The sequence below is a fragment of the Schistocerca serialis genome, chromosome 8, assembly GCF_023864345.2.
Source record: "Schistocerca serialis cubense isolate TAMUIC-IGC-003099 chromosome 8, iqSchSeri2.2, whole genome shotgun sequence".
Taxonomy (NCBI): Eukaryota; Metazoa; Arthropoda; class Insecta; order Orthoptera; family Acrididae; genus Schistocerca; species Schistocerca serialis.
Genome location: NC_064645.1, coordinates 454,024,170 through 454,044,345, shown reverse-complemented (window position 1 = coordinate 454,044,345; position 20,176 = coordinate 454,024,170). Strand labels below are relative to the sequence as shown.

General features: G+C 38.7%; 1 protein-coding gene across 1 annotated transcript in view; it reads left to right on the top strand.

Moving 5' to 3' along the window:
* The window catches only part of LOC126416733 (TBC1 domain family member 23), a 229,456-nt gene that overhangs the window by 200,141 nt on the left and 9,139 nt on the right, over window positions 1-20,176 (top strand). Inside the window, exons 11-12 of the mRNA XM_050084556.1 lie at window positions 8,566-8,701; window positions 17,564-17,758. Of these exons, the coding sequence (XP_049940513.1) occupies window positions 8,566-8,701; window positions 17,564-17,758 (331 nt within the window). The remainder of the gene's footprint in view (window positions 1-8,565; window positions 8,702-17,563; window positions 17,759-20,176) is intronic.

The following is a 20,176-nucleotide window of genomic DNA, read 5'->3' as shown; positions in this document are numbered from 1 at the left end:
CCGTAGAAATATTGGAACACATGAGGCAATACTGACCCTACGCTTATCTTAGAAGCTTGATTAAGGAAAGGCAAACCTACATTTCTAGCATTTGTAGACTTAGAGAAAGCTTTTGACAATGTTGACTGGAATACTCTCTTTCAAATTCTGAAGGTGGCAGGGGTAAAATATAGGGAGTGAAAGGCTATTTACAATTTGTATAGAAACCAAATGGCAGTTATAAGAGTTGAGGGGCATGAAAGGGAAGCAGTGGTTGGGAAGGGAGTGAGACAGGGTTGTAGCCTCTCCCCGATGTTATTCAATCTGTATATTGAGCAAACAGTGAAGGAAACAAAAGAAAAATTCGGAGTAGGTATTAAAATCCATGGAGAAGAAATAAAAACCTCGAGGTTCGCCGATGACATTGTAATTCTGTCAGAGACAGCAAAGGACTTGGAAGAGCAGTTGAACGGAATGGACAGTGTCTTGAAAGGAGGATATAAGATGAACATCAACAAAGGCAAAACGAGGATAATGGAATGTAGCCGAATGAAGTCGGGTGATGTTGAGGGTATTAGATTAGGAAATCAGACACTTAAAGTAGTAAAGGAGGTTTGCTATTTGGGAAGCAAAATAACTGATGATGGTTGAAGTAGAGAGGATATAAAATGTAGACTGGCAATGGCAAGGAAAGGGTTTCTGAAGAAGAGAAATTTGTTAACATTGAGTATAGATTTAAGTGTCAGGAAGTCGTTTCTGAAAGTATTTGTATGGAGTGTAGCCATGTATGGAAGTGAAACATGGACGATAAATAGTTTAGACAAGAAGAGAACAGAAGCTTTTGAAATGTGTTGTTACAGAAGAATGCTGAATATTAGATGGGTAGATCACATAACTAATGAGGAGGTGTTGAATAGGATTGGGGAGAAGAGAAGCTTGTGGCACAACTTGACTAGAAGAAGGGATCGGTTGGGAGGACATGTTCTGAGGCATCAAGGGATCACCAATTTAGTATTTGAGGTCAGCGTGGAGGGTAAAAATCGTAGAGGCAGACCAAGAGATGAATACACCAAGCAGATTCAGAAGGATGTAGGTTGCAGTAGGTACTGGGAGAAGAAGAAGCTTGCACAGGATAGAGTAGCATGGAGAGCTGCATCAAACCAGTCTCTGGACTGAAGACCACAACAACAACACGCATTAGGAGTGATTTAAAATGGAATGATCATATAAAGTTGATCGTCGGTAAAGCAGATGCCAGACTGAGATTCATTGGAAGAATCCTAAGGAAATGCAATCTGAAAACAAAGTAAGTAGGTATCAGTACGCTTGTTCGCCCACTACTTGAATACTGCTCCACAGTGTGGGATCCGTACCAGATAGGGTTGATAGAAGAGAAGGAGAAGATCCAACGGAGAGCAGCGCGCTTTGTTACAGGATCATTTAGTAATCGCAAAAGCGTTACGTAGATGATAGATAACCTCGGGTGAAGACTCTGCAGGAGAGACGCTCAGTAGCTCGGTACGGGCTTTTGTTAATGTTTAGAGAACATACCTTCACCGAAGAGTCAAGCAGTATATTGCTCCCTCCTACGTATATCTCGCGAAGAGACCATGAGGATAAAATCAGAGAGATCAGAGCCCACACAGAGGTATACCGACAGTCCTTCTTTCCACGAACAATACGAGACTGGGATAGAAGGGAGAATCGATAGAGGTACTCAGGGTACCCTCCGCCACACACCGTCAGGTGGCTTGCGGAGTATGGATGTAGATGTAGATGTAGAAAATTCGTAAAGTGAGGTTCTGTTGATTGCAGTGTGGCAGAGGGAGGAGAGTAGTTGGTCTGACATCTGTCAAAGATGTGGCCAAAGCACTGCAGGAGGGATTGAACAGTGCTGTGTAAACATGCAATACACAGGGAATTGCCCATGCGTTGGATATGTCTATGAGCACAATGCGTAAAATCCTACAAAACAACCTGCATTCCTGTCCATACAAAATCACCCACTTCAGGAGTTGCATCCTGCTGATATGTTAGCAAGACAAACATTCACTCAGGAAATTCTTGCTTGTGTGGAAGTAGACAGTGAATGACATGGAACATTATGTGCACAGATAAAGTCCATTTCTATCACCAAGGACATGTCAATATGCAGAACAGCAGAATAAAGGCAACAGAAAATACCTGCGTCATCACTGGTAAATGATATGAGAGTCTTTTGCCCAACAATGTCATTTCGACCCTTCGACAGCATGGATGTATGGGAGGATCATTTTTATGCAAGACTGCATTCCTGTGCAAATTGCACAGCCAGTGAATTGGCTGCTGCGGAGATATTCCATTTCCATACATCCTGGCTGTCCAGATCACCTGATCTTAATCCATGTCACTTCCATTTATGAGGCTGTCTGAAAGATGTTGTGTTCAATGCTCCAATTACGAACATAGTTGAATTGAAGGCATTCATTGTGCAGCGCATTCTAAAGGTGACCCCCGGGACACTCCAGTCTGTTTTGGAACATGCTGCTTCTCAATTTCAACTTGTGGCATATTGAACATGTTTTGCATCAATCTCACGACAATGTGATTTTGCTTTTTGTTTGGTTTTCGGCCCCAGGACAGTTAAAAATTGATTTTTCCCATCCAGTGCGTTATGACCTTGCCACGGTGGATGGGCCTACGTAACTAACAGTGCCACAGTTGTTGACTGCCAGACTTATGCAGTCATGCATGTTGAACAGTACAGATGGTGTAATGTGCAACTCGGACCACAGCTGTTATATAGTGATGAATCTGTCATTTGTAACCAACCCTATTTATATTGTATGCTTCCAGTGCCATCTATTGATAAATCTTTTGTCCCCAATAACATTTCGCCGTCCCCTGCATCAATAATATGTTGATCAAATTTGATGTCTTTCTTAGCAGTGCTTTTCTTTCTGCAGTGTTTTGAAACTGAAACTTTAATTAGAGACACCCTGTATTACTCCATCAAGGAATTTCCACTGTTGTTGGACATGTTGGTAACTTAGTTATGAAATCAGCTACTGTATTTGCTTTACCAACAGCACACTATGTAATTTTTACTATTTGTTTATTTCCTTTGTCGTCCATCCAGTTGGTGTCTTCATCTGTACTAAACTCAAAAATTTCTTTAATTGTTTCTGTCCCCCCCCCCCCCCCCCCCCTTATTTTTTTAGTTTTCAAACCTCTTTTCACACTTGCTCTATTAAATTTCAACAATGGAAGGAAGGACTTGCCTACTCTAGAGGTACACAGTATAATGACATAAACAAAATGAAAGTGGTTCAGGGAGCTTCAGTGAATACAGTTCCTTCATTTCTCCAGTTTCAGGACCTGAAGACTATTTATTCCAAGAATAGTGCTGATGATACTGAATATCTTGTTTGACTCCTTTCAGTTCTGGATTTCCCCCAGTCCTGATGAAGTCTGATGGAAGCTGTATCAATGATGTATACATTCTTCAGGATACTAACATAAGATGGATCAATGAGTTATTTATCAAAGACTAATAATGCAAATTGTGTTGAAACATAATCAAAGGCTATCTCAAAATCAATGTACCTTTGCCTGATTACAGTTTTTTTAATGCAGTTAGTTACAGTTGTAGTGTCTATATTGTAAATTATGCCTGATAGATAGGTCTTAAGTTTATGTTCTGTGTAGCTCTTTTCTTGCCAAGCTGAACAATTGCAATGTTGTTCCTACATGCAGGAATTGTCTTCCTCTGCAGACATTTAAACAGGTTTGCAGTTATACTTTGTACATCTTTGCATCTGAGTTTCACCTTCTTTATTGAAGCAGAATTATCTCCATACCTTTATTAATATCTCATCTGAGATTATTTCTGGATTATCGGGATTTTTATTTACAAGTTTCTGAATCATGTGTTTACCTGTACAAACGTTTAAAGAAGTCTTCAAGTGAAACTAAAATTTTATTTCTATCGTTAGTTATTATGCGTTCCGGTACTCTAACAAATGAAATGTGGTTTCTGTATTACCAAATTTTAGTGCTGTCTTCTCACATTCCCTCCCAGACAGTTTGAATTTTTATTTAGTTCAGTGTGTTCCTATTATGATTTGTTTGAGTGATTGTCTTCTTTTTAATAGCTACCTTATTGCGCGTACACACACACACACACACACACACACACACACACACACACACACACACACATAAACACACACACACACACACACACACAAGGATTTTACTTTTACGAGCTTTTGGAGCCAGTGGCTCCTCCTCCTGGTGGAAGAGTTGAAGGGGAAGGAAGAGGGGTGAAGGAAAAGGGTTGGAGAGGTTTAGGGAAAGGGATACAGTTTAGAAAAGTCACCCAGAATCCCAGGTCAAGGGAGACTTACTGGATAGGATGAGAAGGGAAGACTGACTGTTGGGGACTGCACCAGACGAGATTTGAAAACCTGAGGAATTAACGTAAATTAGGGGCCAGGGGGGTGGCGAGAACCAAGGACATGATGTAGTGCTAATTCCCACCTGCAGAATTCTAAGAAACTGGTTCTGGGGGAAGAATCCAAATAGCGCGTGTGGTGAAACTGGCATCCGAGGTCATGACTGTCATGTTGTACAGCATGTTCTGCAAAAGGATATTGTGTATTGCCAGTATACACCCTCTGCCTATGCCCATTCATCCTGACTGATAACTGGGTGGTAGTCATGCCGATGTAAAAGGCCGAACAGTGTTTACATAACAGCTGGTATATGACGTGCCATTTCACATGTGGCTCTCCCTTTGATAGTATATGTTTTGCCAGTTACAGGGCTGGAATAGCTGGTGTTAGGAGGGTGCATGGGGCAAGTATTGCCGTGAGCACAGGCAAAGGGGCAGCAGTTATAGGGTAGGGATGTGAGAGCAGAAGGAGCATAGGGTCTGACAAGGATATTGTGGAGATTAGGAGCACAACAAAAAGCTATTCTGGGTGTGGCGGGCAAAATCTCAGACAGAATGGAATTTTTTATCTATTATATTATCAATAATTGATTTTTTATTGTTATATTAACCCAAATACATTGTATTTCATTTTATTTAACTCCTCTTCAAACTCTACTAATCCATCTTTGGGTCCTAAAAATAAGGAACTTATCCGTGGATAGAGTGTAGTAGAAGTTGTTGGATTTCTAAGATCCATCTTATTGTTTGTTTCACCAAACATCATTTAGTAAGGTGCATGCACTGCTGAGTGGATCCCACAGTTTGAAGCCACAGTTGGGATTTTGTCAGTCAACTACTCCCATTCTTCTTTCACCTGGATTGGAGTACCAACATCCTAGTTACTCACATGTGACAGTAGGGCCTCTATGTATCCTATCCACAGTACAGTAGCTTCCAAGGACTTGGAAGAGTTTATCAAGGCCCATGAACAAGGCTGAACTTCACCAGAAGATGTATTTACTACATTCTCAACCTAGTCCTGAGCGTTTATGAATTTCAGACCTGATAACATTGAAACAAGAATTTAAAGTTAATATCATCATTCAGCAGTCAGGTAATGTTTCTTTATGTGATAAGTAATATATTTAGTGATTAACTCACCATATTGTGGTGTGGTGAACAGCCCATTTGTATTTTTTCCTATTATAGTTCTTCAGTGAGATAATGAATGTAACAGGACTGACAGCTGCATGCTGTGAAGTTGGGAATCTACATTAGGCGGCTCCCTCAATCATCGCCAAGATACCATTAAGGGCTCTACTCTCACTAAAAGAATGAGCTTTTGCGACGTGTGTGTATAACACTCACATTAATGTGATGGTAGTAATGAAACACAGAATCTATAATGAAGAATGTACACTAATGAGCCAAAACATTATGATCACCTGCTTAACGTCGTGGAGGTCCACAGAAATAATTCTGCATGGCACGGGTTTGTTAAATCCTTGGTAGGTTGAGAGAGAGAGAGAGAGAGAGATCAGCTTCCTAGCATGTCAGCTCACCTTTAGAATGCAGTACAGCAGTGATTCTTTGTGGCACAGGTCCAATGTCCTTGGCAGGTTTCCGAAGGTATGTGGCAGCAGATGTCTATATACAGGTCACCCAGCTCCTGTAAATTCTGAACTGGTGATTTGTGGCCACAGAGCTGGCATTCAACAGCATCCCAGGTGTGTTGCATCTGCAAAATGAGATTTTCACTGTGCAGTGGAATGTGTGCTGACATGAAACTTTCTGACAGATTAAACCTGTTTGCCCCAAGACTCAAACTCGGGACCTTTGCCTTTCGTGGGCAAGTGCTCTGCCATCTGAGCTACTCATGACCCGTTCTCGCATCTTTACTTCCACCAGTACCTCGTCTTCTACCTTCAAACTTCACAGAAGCTCTGCTGTGAAACTCAAGATTAGCTCTCGTGGAAGAAAGTATATTGCAGAGGTTTGGCTTAGCCACAGCCTGGAGGATGTTTCCAGGATAAATTTCCACCCTGCAGCAGAATTTGCACTTATATGAAAGTTGCAATTTTACAGGAGAGCTTTTATGAAGTTTGGAAGGTAGGAGATGAGTTACTCCAGAATTAAAGTCATGAGGATAGGTCATGAGTCACGCTCGGGTAGCTCAGACGATAAAGCTCCTGCCTGCGAAAGGCAAAGGTCCCGAGTTTGAGTCGTGGTCCTGCACACAGTTTTAAACAGACAGGAAGTTTTGTGTTCCATCTGGTTAAGATCAAACAAACTTGGTTGCTAAAACATTAATGTGAGTTCACTATCATGCTCCTCAAATCACTGTAACACAATTACAGTTACCCCTCTGGAAGATGCCGTCACCATCGGGGAAGACACGAGGTGTGAAGGGTCACAGGTTCCCGGCAGTAATGTGCATATAATCCACAGCTGTCATGGTGTCTTCGATTACTACCACTGATCCCACAGAACCCCAGGTAAATGTTGCTCGTAGCATAATTCTGCCTCCGCCAGCCTGCATCATGGCATGGTGCACAGCACATGTTTTGAGCAGCTGTTTGCCTGGATGTTGCTTTATCTGGGTACTACCATCAACCTGGTGTAACATTAGGTGTGATTTTTCTAACCAGGTGGCATGTTTCCGTTGATCCGTAGGCCAACCTCAAAGATCCTGTGCCCACTGCAATCACAGCTGACAATTTTACTGGGAACTTGTAGGTGTCATTTGCTGCAGACCCCCTTGTTCAGCAATGTACTGTGAGTGGTGCGCTCCTACCTGCACTGGCATTGTACTCTGTTGTCGGATCTTCCTCATATTGCTGCCCACCATGCTGTACAGATCTAGTCCACTCTTGATTTCCATGTTCTATGAAAAGTCATAGACATCCGACACCTTGTCACCTATTCGTGGAGGATTACTGTTCTTCAAACATATTCCATAGACATTCACAACAGTAGTACACATTTAAACAGCCAACTAGGTCACCATTTCCAAGATGGTCATTCCCAGTCTCTGGGCTGTAACAATCTGTCTGTTGCCAAAGTCGCTTATGTCACTGGATTTCCACATTTGTGGCCCGTATTGTCACTAGAATGATCCCCCATTCACCTCTGCTCTGTTTGTATAATTTCCTTACTGCATGTCATGCCCACATCATCATCAGGCGATATTCAGTCCTGCAGTGGGCAGTGATTACAAAGTTTTGGCTCGTCACTGTACATGTTCTTTGCCATGGTTGTGTGTTTTATAATTGCAATCAAGTTAATGCAGGAAGTAAACCAGAGCCCAAAGTATATTGTATGTTTGATACAAGTATGTGAACCACAGTGTGGCAGTTTAAATAAATGATGAAGATCATGTAACCACCTAGTCACAAGACTAGCAAGGATTTTAAAAATGCAGTGTTAAACATTCAACTGTCCTACAGAGACAGCTATTATTAAAAGCTGAGAACAGTGTGCTGATAACATTTCTCTGTCAATATGAAAAAATATAACTCTGTTGGTAAGTGTAAGACTACAAATCCAAAGGTCTAGAATTCAATTCCCAGTTGGTCGTAAGATTTTTTTCTGTCACTTATTACTTGTTTCGCATATGGCAAGAATTATGTATGTGAAAAGTGTCTGTCTTATAACAGCTGGGGGAAGTTGGCTTGAGAGGGGAAGGCAGGAAAGGATGTACCACATCCAACACAATAATGCTTAGTAAAGCACTGCGATGTTCAAGACAACCTTCATATTGACAGCTTTACTTTTTTTGGCTTCACAATATTTTATTTTTAAGGAGGATTATTCAGATTATAAGCACCCTTTTAAAAAACACTCTGATTTAGTGTACATAGTCTCCTTTTTACACCAACATCTGATCATGTTATTGCAGGCATTGGTGTGATCAAATCATCTGGAGGTTTGCAAGGCTGTTCTATTGAATTAGCGTAGTCAGTTTTCTTTTTACTTATCGGCTAGTGAAAGAAGTACACATATGTCAGTAATGGCAGAAGTTTGGTGTGTTCATGTTCTTTGGCGAATTGTTCATTATGATGTTTGTTTTAGTCCCTCTTCCTGTGCATACCATATTTTGAATAGCAAATACAGAATGCTGTGAAAAATGTAGATTTCTGCCTGACGTTCATTTGAACTTGTACTTTCAGAGGGAACAGCAGAGGTATATTCGGAGGACGTGGAGGAACAAGATGTGGTTTCTATTTCTACATGGCTCAAGAAGCCAGAAGTAATTGAGTCTTTTAAATGTCATGAAGTGAAAGTCAATGGCTACATGTATGAAAGGTAACATTTAATTTCTGAGAAGCTCTGTTCTACACAAACATTATATGCTGAAAAATATTCATTTTAAGCAATGTGTTCGTCATCACCATTTCCTTCTGTGTACAGCATCATTGTTATATTTTGAATATGTATCTGTATTTTACATGAAAGTAGTTAAGAAAAATGCAAAAGCTGTAGCTTTAGGGGCTATGATGTAAAACTGTGGAGTGCCCTTATAGTTTTTCAGAAGTAAACATGATATTTTGACAGTAGTGAGCTGGAGATGCATTTTGTTCTTGATTGATAAATTTATTAAACTTTTACTGTTGTCCAAGTTGTTGCAACAAAATGTCAAGGCATTTATACATCTTTGGATAAAATAAATAGTTGCATGTTGATAGATACCTCCCCATCCCAATTGTCAATGTGCAGTTAACAGTATCTATTACAAGCTGCTCTGATAATGTACTGTTGTCCTTAGGTAGTGTTTCCCCATGGAGTTCACAAACAGCTCTCAAGGCTTTGCAAAATGGGCCCTCGTAGCCTTAAGATGACAAAATTTGAAAAATTGATGAATTGTAATTTAATCAGAAATTTCAATCACATAATCAGTGAAGTAAAATGCCTGAGTGTAGGCACAGTTATGTTTAGAAATTAAAGGCTCTTCCTCATACTGTTGCTCTAAAGTGTTAAATGACTGAGAGCAGCCTCACTCAGTGGATATGCCTTTAAAAATCTCAACAAAGTTCTTAGGTGAGCAATTTCTTCTAAGAAATTTGGAAAATTATTAAGAAATAAAGGAAACTGCTCACCGAATACCAGAGGTGTTGACGTTTGATAGGGACACAGAAAAGGGAACAAAAACTTTGCCAGCTTTTGAAGAAATCCTTTGACAGGCATGAGTGTGCGTCCACACGCACGCGTGCACCGCGCGCGCCCACACACACACACACACACACACACACACACACACACACACAGATATGTGACAGGCACGTGTGTGTGTGTGTATGTCTACTTAGCATTTCCACTATATGGTGAGTCGCAATCTATCCTTTTCATAATATTGTCATTATTGAATAATTCATAAATTTACACAGACAACTTGTCTTGTAATATACTTTTGAGCTCCTTATCTGTTACCTATTAGTAATGTACAAGTACTTTGTGTAAAAGACATCATAGTCACCTTTGACTGTAGAAGTTATTTATTTTCACTTCTGCAGTTTCAGCCATATGGGCATTATTAAGTGGTATACTGCAAAACATAAAGAAATAATGAACAGAGAGTGTCTCCACAATGGCACTAACATCATGCCATGCATACAGTAGTTATATTACCAGAAAATGCCAAAACTAACATTTTTGTTGATACATTACTTACACTGTGCTTTAGCACATATGAAAACCTACAAATCTTCTGATATATTGTGTGTGTATGTTGAGTCTTTTATTTGTAAAAATGTACAGTAATAACCCAGACTTACACAATATTTGGGACAAAGCAATATCAATGTAAGTCAAATTCACATTAAATTGGGGTTCAGTTTTGTTTGTAAATACATACAAATTAAGTTCAGTTGGGCCAGAGACTAAAGCAAACAATGTAATTTAGAAGAAAAATCTTTTATGCAATGTTCAACAATATAAGAAATTATATTACAATAGAGTGTTACGCGTTGCAACAATTTAAATCCAAGTTATTGTGATGTAGAAGGCTTCGTAAAATCTAACAGTGTTGTCTGATGAGTCATACATTTTTTCTTCTCACACAAAGAGTCCTCATAGCACACTAATGTTTTATTCCCATTTTGTATCTGAAATGCACATTTTATTGGAAGCTATTTTTTCTAAAACTTTCAATCCTTTTTCAATTGAACTGAGGCCTCCTATCAAGTGTGCAGTTGTCATTTCAGTCTTCTGATTGAAATCATACAAGGTAAAGAAAAAATTTTGAAACTGTAAAAAATGCTCAATCCTCAAACTCAAGTATCATTTGTAAATATCATGGTATTAGTGCTCAGATGGAAACAACGTTAAAATAATGATTTAGATAGTGAAGGAAGTGTGAAAAATTATCGCGTTGATCAGAAAACGGTGAGATCTCAAGCTAAAGAAATTTTTGAGAGACTGAAGGAAGAAGCTGGAGAGGTGGGCACAGAAGAAATGTTTAAAACTAGTGATGGTTAGTTTAGCACATTCAGAAGCCATCATAATTGGCATAGAATCCCAGAAAGTGGAGAGCCACAAAGTGCTGATAGAGAGATTGTGTTGCTCTATCCAGAGAAACTCACTGCATTGACAGAAGAAGGTTTCTATACCAGCCAAATCATATTCAACATAGATGAAACTGATCTGTTCTATAAGACGTCTAAAAGAAGTTTTATTGCACATAAAGAGAAAATCTTTCCAGGTTCCACAGCTGCCGAAGATTGACTGACAGTGATGGTTGCTGTTAATGCAGCCGGTGATTGTGAATTAAAAGCTTCCTTAATTTATCGCTCAGAAGATTCAACAACTTTAAAAACTACATTTAATGCTCTATTGCCAGTGATTTGGAAGTCAAATGATAAAGCTTGGATGACAGCTTCTCTTTTTGAGGACTGATTTGGTTGTCACATCATACCTCGAGTCAAACATTATTGCCATTTAAAACAAATCCCATATAAAGTGATCCTATTAATTGACAAGGCACCAGCTCATCCTCTTGTGACTCTAATTAATTTTGACCCATGTGTGAAAGTTGTATTTTTGCAAATGAATGATGGTAATGATCAAGAACTGCTGGATTCACACAAAAATTAGCTGACAAAAGATAAGCGTATAGATATGTGTGAGCAAGAGCAAAACATTGAACAACCAGGTTCTTTACACCTGTGTCAGTCTTCTGTTTCCTTACCATGCTTCATGTGGATGACGTAGTTGGAATCTATCAATCAAGCCAGCTCCGTTGATGAAAGAGTTCCTCACAAAACATGCCTAACACTGTATGTGGGAGTGGGGGGAATAGAGATGCTTGATGCTCTAACAGATCTCCCAGATGACCTAATCCCATTAGACTTGAGTTTATGGGGCTGATTGAAGGGGGATGTGTGTACTACGAAGTTCGATACATAGGAAGAACTTGTTGCCCCCATCACCCATGCTGTTGCCAGTATTAAAGTCCATCAAGACCATGTTTGATGTGCAACGCAACACACCCTCCAGTGTATTGACAAGTGCTTCGAGATGGGTGGGGGCCTTTCAAACACCAATTGTAGGATTGATCAGTCATCTGTCCGACCATTATACTGCCCACCACAGTGCCTACACAGCATTTCGGTATGTAATATTCACACTTGTCGTCATATTCATTCATGGACATGTGTAGTCTTCAATTTGCTCCAGTTCCATAACAATCGAAAATCAGGCACATCTTCATAGGACGTTTTCAGTTGATTCTCACATGCAGAATCACCTCACAAATTATGTGACATTCTTCCTGAATCATGCTGTATAATGACTAGCTCTGTCGACTAATGTAAGAGTGTAGTTAAGGTACTCAGGTAACAAGTGTTTGCTCTGGAATGTGCAATCTGTGATGAGGAAAAAGAAAAAGAAAAGGAAAAAAAGAAAAAAGAAAACACCTAGAATGTGTCTTCACGCCAACCAACTAAGTTGGCATGTAAACAGTGTACATAAATAACGATTTCGCGGGTTTCATGTTACTGATGTTAACAGTGGTAGCAATATACGTAGTTTCCCATTATCTTGATGTATATAGTCTCAATGCTCATGTAATGTAGATGCATTCTTACAGTTAAAAGACTCAAGAAACATATATCATGATGACATGTATATGAGTCAGAAGATTTCTTTAAATGAACACATCACCATTTGACTGTATTGTTGTTTAATTACGACCCATGTTTTGGCCCTTTGTGCCATTTTCAAGTGGCTGAGTTTATGTCATTAACATATAGTGCAGGACATCAAGCTCAAAATTGGCCATAAATAAAGAAAAGTATTCGTTCCCACAAAATGTCAGACGTAAAATAATCATCTCGTAAAAAGATCGTTAAATAATAGTGGGAGCATTTCATATTTAGTAAAAACAGGTTTGCTTTGGAATATAAAAGATGAACACATGTCTATCATTATAACTCAAGCACATGCATTCATCTTTTATATACCAACGTAAACCTGAAAAATATAATGTGTTCCCACTATTATTTATTGATCCTTTTGCAAGTTTTTAATGATTTTACATCTGGCATTTCATGGGGAGCGAATATTTTGAGCTTTATGTTCTGCAATATACGCTAATGACATAAACCCAATCACTTGAAAACAGCATAAAAGGCCAAAACATGGATCGTAATTAAATAAACAACAATACAATCAAATGACAATGTGTTCGTTAAAAATTATTGTATGACTGTTGCTCAGCATCACCAAAAAAGATTATTTTTATATTCTGACATGGGTTACAGCACAGTGTAAGTAATGTGTTACTTTTGACATTTTTCAGTACTATAACTGTCGTATGCACGATATGATGTTAGTGCCATTATGTATATACATACTGTTAATTTTTTTTCATGTTTTGTAATGTACTGCCTGATAATGACCAATACTGCCAAAATTGCAATAGTGCAAATAAATAACTTTTAGATTCAAGTTGACTATGATGCCTTTTACAAAATGTTATGTGACTGTGAAACCAAACCACCAGAAGTTAATAGAAGTGCTTTGTTGCAATTATCAACTATTTAAATGTTAATGAGATTAATGAGAATGGTGGGAAACACAAACTAACAAAGCATAAATGGCTAGACAAGAAATGGAAGGCTGTAGAAGTGTACGTGACCAGGGGAAGATAGAGTCTACATATAGGGTAACGAAAGAGACATTTAGAGAAAACTAAAGCAGCTATATGAATATCAAGAACTCATAGAAAAGCCGATACCAAGGAAAGAAAGGAAGGATGAAAGGGGAAGGAACATAGAACATCTATATAAGGGAAACGAAACTTGAAGACAGTATGTAGGCAGAGAAGAGGAAGTAAACGACGAGATGAAAGAGATGATACTGTCAGAAAAATTTGACAGACCACTGAAAGACCAAAGTCAAAACAAGTCCCCTGGAGTAAATGACATTCCCTCAGAATTATTGGTACCATTGGAAGAGCCAGCCATGGCAAAACTGTTCCAGCTTGTGTGTGAGATATTTGAGAGGAGAAATACCCCCAGACTTTAAGAAGGTTGTAATAGTTCCTATTCCAGAGAAGACAGGTGTGAACATCACCAGACCTTCAGTTTGATGAATCATGAGTGTAAAGTACTGACACAAATTGTTTACAGAAGACTGGATAAATTGGTAGAAGCTGGTCATGGGGAAATGTGGGAACTCATGAAGCTATACCGAACCTGTGACTTATTGGTAGCAATGATAAAATACAGGAACCAGATTGTAGTTATAAAGAGTCGAAGGGCATGAAAGTGAAGCAATAGTTGAGAATGAAGTGAGGCAGGATTGTAACCTATCCCCCATGTTATCCAGTCTATACATTGAGCAGGCAGTAAAGGAAACCAAGGAGAAGTTTTGAGAGGGAATAAAAGTTCAGAGAGAAGAAATAAAAACTTTGAAGTTTGCTGGTGTGATTGTAATTCTGTTGTAGACTGCAAAGGGTTTGGAAGAGCTGTTGTACAGAATGGATAGTGTCTTGAAAAAGGTGAATATCAACAAAGTGAAATTAAGGCAATGAGACTCTTTGTATTTTAGGTATGATAAAGAAGATATAAACTGCAGACTGACAATGACAAGAAAAGTGTAAAAAAAGGGGAAAAAAATCTTGATGTCAAATATAAATTTAAGTGTCAGGAAGAATTTGCTGAAGGTATTTGCATGGGGTGTAGCTTGTATGGAAGTGAGACGTGGATGATAAGCAGTTAAGACAAGAAGAGAAGAGAAAATTTGAAATGTGGTGTGACAGAAGAATACTGAAAATTTTATGGGTGCGTTGAATAACAAGTGAGGGAAAAAGAAATTTGTGCATTATTGGACTAAAAGAAGGGAGTGACACATCACGAGACATCATGGGATCGTCTGTTTGGTAATGGAAGAGAGTGTGGGTGAGGAGCAAAAATTATAGAAGGAGAACAAGAGACGAATACAGTAAGCAGTTTCAGGAGAATGTAGGTTGCAGTAGTTATTCGGAGACGAAGTGGCTTGTACAGGATGTAGTGACATGGACAGCTGCATCAAACCAGTCTTCAGAGTGAAGACCACAACAACAACTAATAGAACAATCATAAATCTCTAAACATCCCCAAAATTTAGTTGTATCTGAAAATAAATTTCAAGTTGTTGTTTGTGAAATTTTTTATCTCAAATTAAACTAGATACACCATTGTTACCTTCCCAGTATAAATTCTGTATTATGTTAGATACTATGATTATAAAAGAAGCACCGACTTTTGGCGAACATACTGGATACCTGCAATTGTTAATTATAATTTATTCAGATTCTGCAGGATAGTCAATAGAAAAAGTAAAGTGGAGTGCTGAAATAAACTGTTATGTAGCAGACATGAGACAGTGGAAGTTAATGATAGAGAAAACCTTTGATCTTTTTGTGGATTTCAGTTCATACTTGAATAGTTTTTAATGAACAGGTCAACCACTTGGCAAGAAACACTTCAAATGTAGGAGTTTTCAGACATACTACAATTCCAAAGTACTGTCTTGCATCGTGTGTGAAAAACAAATCTTGAGGACATTATAAAAAGAACTTTTAAATACTTCATGCTATTGAAGGCAAGTGGTATGTTATGTTCCAGCAATTCCTGTCAAATCTTGGTTCACTGACGATGGGATGAACAGGCAACTCATCATAAAGATAACAAGAATTGGGTTTAATCAAAAAATGTATCTCAGCTCATACTCGCAGAATTGGTGTTGCGAATGTTTCCCAATGAGACTGCATTGACAAATCTATTGGATTTGTAACTCCCATGCTCTGAATATGAAGATCAGCGGGAAGAACTAATCAACTAACTAAATAAACCAGAGGTCTAATTTCCTTTTGGTATATTCCAGTTATTACTGTATTCAGAAACTGTATACAGTATACAAGACTTATTCAAATTTTGGCATAATATGTCAGCTTAGCTTGTAGCTGTTTTTGGACACTGAATATGTCATTCAATTTAATATGAACATAATGACAAATGTGCAAACTTAAAACTGTGTCATGTGAAGTGTATTCAGTAATATTTACTTGTGTGTTGTATACATCTACTTAATCTATATTTCTATCACATGCTGATTTTGTTTAATACTGTATATCAAGGATGGCTTAGTGGCGTGATAAATACCAAATTCATAAAACAGATTGAAGGAAAAGCTGATGCAAGTCCAAAATATCAACAATATTAGGAAGAAGATAGATTGCTACTCACCATAAAGATGACTGACCGAGTTGCAGACGGGAACAAGGAAAGGCCAAAGCCTTCTTCTCTGAGAACTTTGGCCAAAAGCTGTAATGTGGAAAAGTCTTTTTGTTGTGCGCGTATACAACTCGATGGGTCATTTTTATCACGAGTAGCAATCTATTCTTTTGCTAATATTGTTGACATTCCAACGTGAGGTTTCCCTTAGTAGATGCAAGGCTGAGGTTCATTGGAAAAAACTTAATGTAATTAAATTCATCTATGCAAGAAATGACTTACAGAACACTGGCTTGACTGAATCTGTAGTATATCTTGTCGGTCTGGGACCCTTGCATAGTAGGATTAACAAAAGAGATACAGAATATCCATCAACGAGCAACTCATACTGTTGTAGAATCGTTTAGTAACTGTGAAAGCGTAATGGAGACACTCGATGAACTCCAGTGCCAGTTGCTACAAGAAAGGCGTTGAGTATCACAGTTGAAATTCCAAGAGCATACCTTCAGAGAAGGAGGGCAAGATAATTGTGTATGTCTTTTTCTTTAGAAACATGTAGCATATGTTTGTGTTAAACAACAGAAAATATATTTGCAGAACTTGAGTAAATGCAGTAGTAAAAACTGTTTATTTGTGGCCTACCAAGGGATGACTTTGTACTGTACAGAATTGTACCTTACATCATTACACCAGGTTTTTGAGTTGTGTGGTACTTAATAATAAATTATGACTTTTGGAATTGGCCAGTGAGCATCGAAAGAGGATTTATTGGTCCATACACATTCTTTGTGGCAGAAGCAAAATTTGTTTTTGAATTCCACGTATTACAAGTCTCTAAGAGCTTGCTTACGTTGCAATGTGACATCCCTGCTACGGTGAATTTAACTCATTTAGAGTCTGTTACATAATCCTGAAGTCCTCTCTAGTGTAGTCTTCATCTGTCTGGGGCTACCAAACCCTGAAGTCAATGAAGCATAGCTTCGGTCATGTACTGCTTCGAGCACTGTGTGATGGTTGTGTCTACATAACACATGAACAAGGCTAGTGTGCTTTATGGGGGACACAGTTTAGCCTCTTTATAATGAATCTGCCTAATTGCACATTTGAACACCCCTACAAGAAGTATTCCACTTACCTGCATACTGCTATTCTGAATTAATGAATAACTGTGCATTCATGGCACAGTATATCCTTTTGTAGCTGGCTGGACTTGAAGGTGGCATCTCCTGTCACCTAATGAATGGCAAAATGTGTTGATATCATGTATGGAATGTCAATTAATGGTGTGATACCTACTATTTCACTTTGAAACAATTCCATTTAATCCTTTGGCACACCTGCATTTATTCCTAATGGTGTATGATATTAACAACTTTTCCAAAAGGATATAATAAATTTGATGTCTAGTTTTATGCTATTTTTTATTAACACAATTTTTGTCTCTTGTTTACAGTCATTTGCTGGTCACTGACAGTCATATATATGTTCTGCGAGACATACCTGAACGTAAGGGGCTTGCACACATTGCGGTGCGTCGTCCATTGTCTGCAATAGTGAAGATAACTTCCAAAAAGAAACATCCTGAAGTAATTACCTTCAAGTACGGAGTTCCTGAGGGTGATGGCCTTATCATCTCTGATATGGACAAGTAAGTTAAGAACACCACCTCTTCGGTTTCAATTTTCATGTGAACACTGTCATACAAATACTTCTTTAAGGTTTAGGTTGATGTTAGAGCTGAGTGCGAGCCCCCCCCCCTCACACACACACACACACACACACACACACACACACACACACACACATTCACATCCTCCATGACTGACTACAATAATGTCTGCAGTAAAGTGCTTCAACTGAAGGTGAATTCTAGTAAACGACAAAGTACTGTCTTATATGCTTACAAGAACATTGATATACTTTCTATTACAGGCAGGCTGCAAAGCCAGTTTAAACATTGTAAAGGGTCAGTCTCCCAGCCTTTCAGGATTTGAACTTTTTTCTCAGTAGGTAATATTGGCACATTTAAAAAAAATAGATGGGAGGGGTGTACATGACAGAATGGAATTCAGTTAGTGAAGAATGATGCATAATACTCAAATTTCTGAAACTGTAGGATATTACTGTATGAGAACACAGAATGAAATGAAATCAAGAAAGGAGAAGAAAGTAAAAGGGCACAGCAGGGCTGAAAAAATATGCAAAGCAGAGTGCAAAAATACAGATAGAAATGGAAGAAATACTTTATGATGAAACTGGTTGATCTATGTGAACTGATGAGTAAGATTCTGTTTGTGGTGTATGAAATTGTTGAATTTAGGAGAGATTATCTAAGTGATTTGGAAGGCTGAACCGATACTCTTTACCTGCTACTTTGGTGCAGAGGACAGTCAAGAGACATTATTATATGCTGCAGTTATTGTAGAATGTATTTTAGTGGTCGTGCTGTCTACAAAACATCTTATGCATAAAACTTTGGAGAAGTCAGTTTAGAGTATCCACGTGAAAGTGATTTCTATGCATAATTGTTTCAGATTAAAATAACACACCACATACATTAAGTTATTTCTATGGTAAACTTACAGATTTATGTATTCTTCAGTGGAGTAGAAGTTGTGATACTCTAAATATGTCTTTAAAGATTTTCTGAATGTTTTAACCTTGGTAATTTCTTTTATGGTTCTGGGAAGTTTGTTGCAAAATCCTACTTGGGAAGTACCATTTTATCGCAGGGACGTGTTAATTTGGGCCATATGTAAGTATTTGTTTTGTCTGACAAAGTGATCATGAATACCACAGTTTTTTAGAATCTGGAGTTGTTATCTGTCATATTTATTTTAAAGAATATAAGGGTTTCCATAATGTAGACACATGGTAAATGAGTAATACCAGAAATTTTAAATACAGGTTTACATGAGTCTTTAGGTTTGCATCCAGACATGATTCTAATGGACCTTTTTCACAGTTGGAAAATGCTGCTAGCTACTGTAGGGTTTCTCCAGGAAGTGACCCTGATGTAATGCAAGAATGAGAGTAGGCATGGTATGCGTTCATTAGTGTTTTCTCGCTACAGCAGGATTTTAGTGAGCAAAGAAGGTACCATGCCTTGCTCAGTTTTGCGTTAAGATTTTCAATATATTTCTTCCATTTTACAGTGCTTTGCGGCCATAGTCCTAAGAATTTGGTTTCCACACTGTTAGCAACTTGTTCATTATTGATGGAGATAAATGAGATATACTTACCCATGTTTGGAGCATTGTGGAACTTCAGAGCAATAGTTTTTTTTACTATTTATTACAAGCTGATTATTCTGTGACCAGTTGCTATTTTGTGTCAGTGTTTACTGATTCTTCTTTTTTCCCCCTTCTAATAGAATTGGCATGTCAAATGGCTGCCGGCCGCTGTGGTCGAGTGGTTCTAGGTGCTTCAGTCTGGAACCGAGCGACCGCTACAGTCGCAGGTTCGAACCCTGCCTTGGGCATGGATGTGTGTGACGTCCTTAGGTTAGTTAGGTTTAAGTAGTTCTAAGTTCTAGGGGACTGATGACCTCAGTTGTTAAGTCCCATAGTGCTCAGAGCCATTTGAACCTCTTTTTTGTGGCAAAGGCTGCCAGTCTTGCTTGCAAAATGAAAGCAGAGCTCATCATTTGCAGCATAATCGACCGGACAGATTTCAGACCTTTGGTGCAGAGCCAAATGGAGGGTCTGAATCAGAGGCTCAGATGGTTCTGCGACTGTCTAGGCTCCAGATTCTTTGACTTGCGCCATAGTGTGGTTGGGTTTCAGGTTGCACTGAATAGGTCAGTAGCCCATTACATGCAGGAGGTGGCTACACAGGTTGCAGAGCCTGTGTGGTGTGGACTGGGCGGTTTTTTATGTTAGTGGGTCTTGTGGACATTCAAAAAAGGCTTCAGTCTCAAAGGGAGCAGGTCAAATACAGGAAGAATGTGTATCTAGGAACCATCAGTATAACACTTGTAAACTGTTGTAGCTATGTTGGGAAGGTACCAGAGCTCCAAGTGCTAATAGAAAGCACAGATGCTCAAATCATTATAGGGACTGAAAGC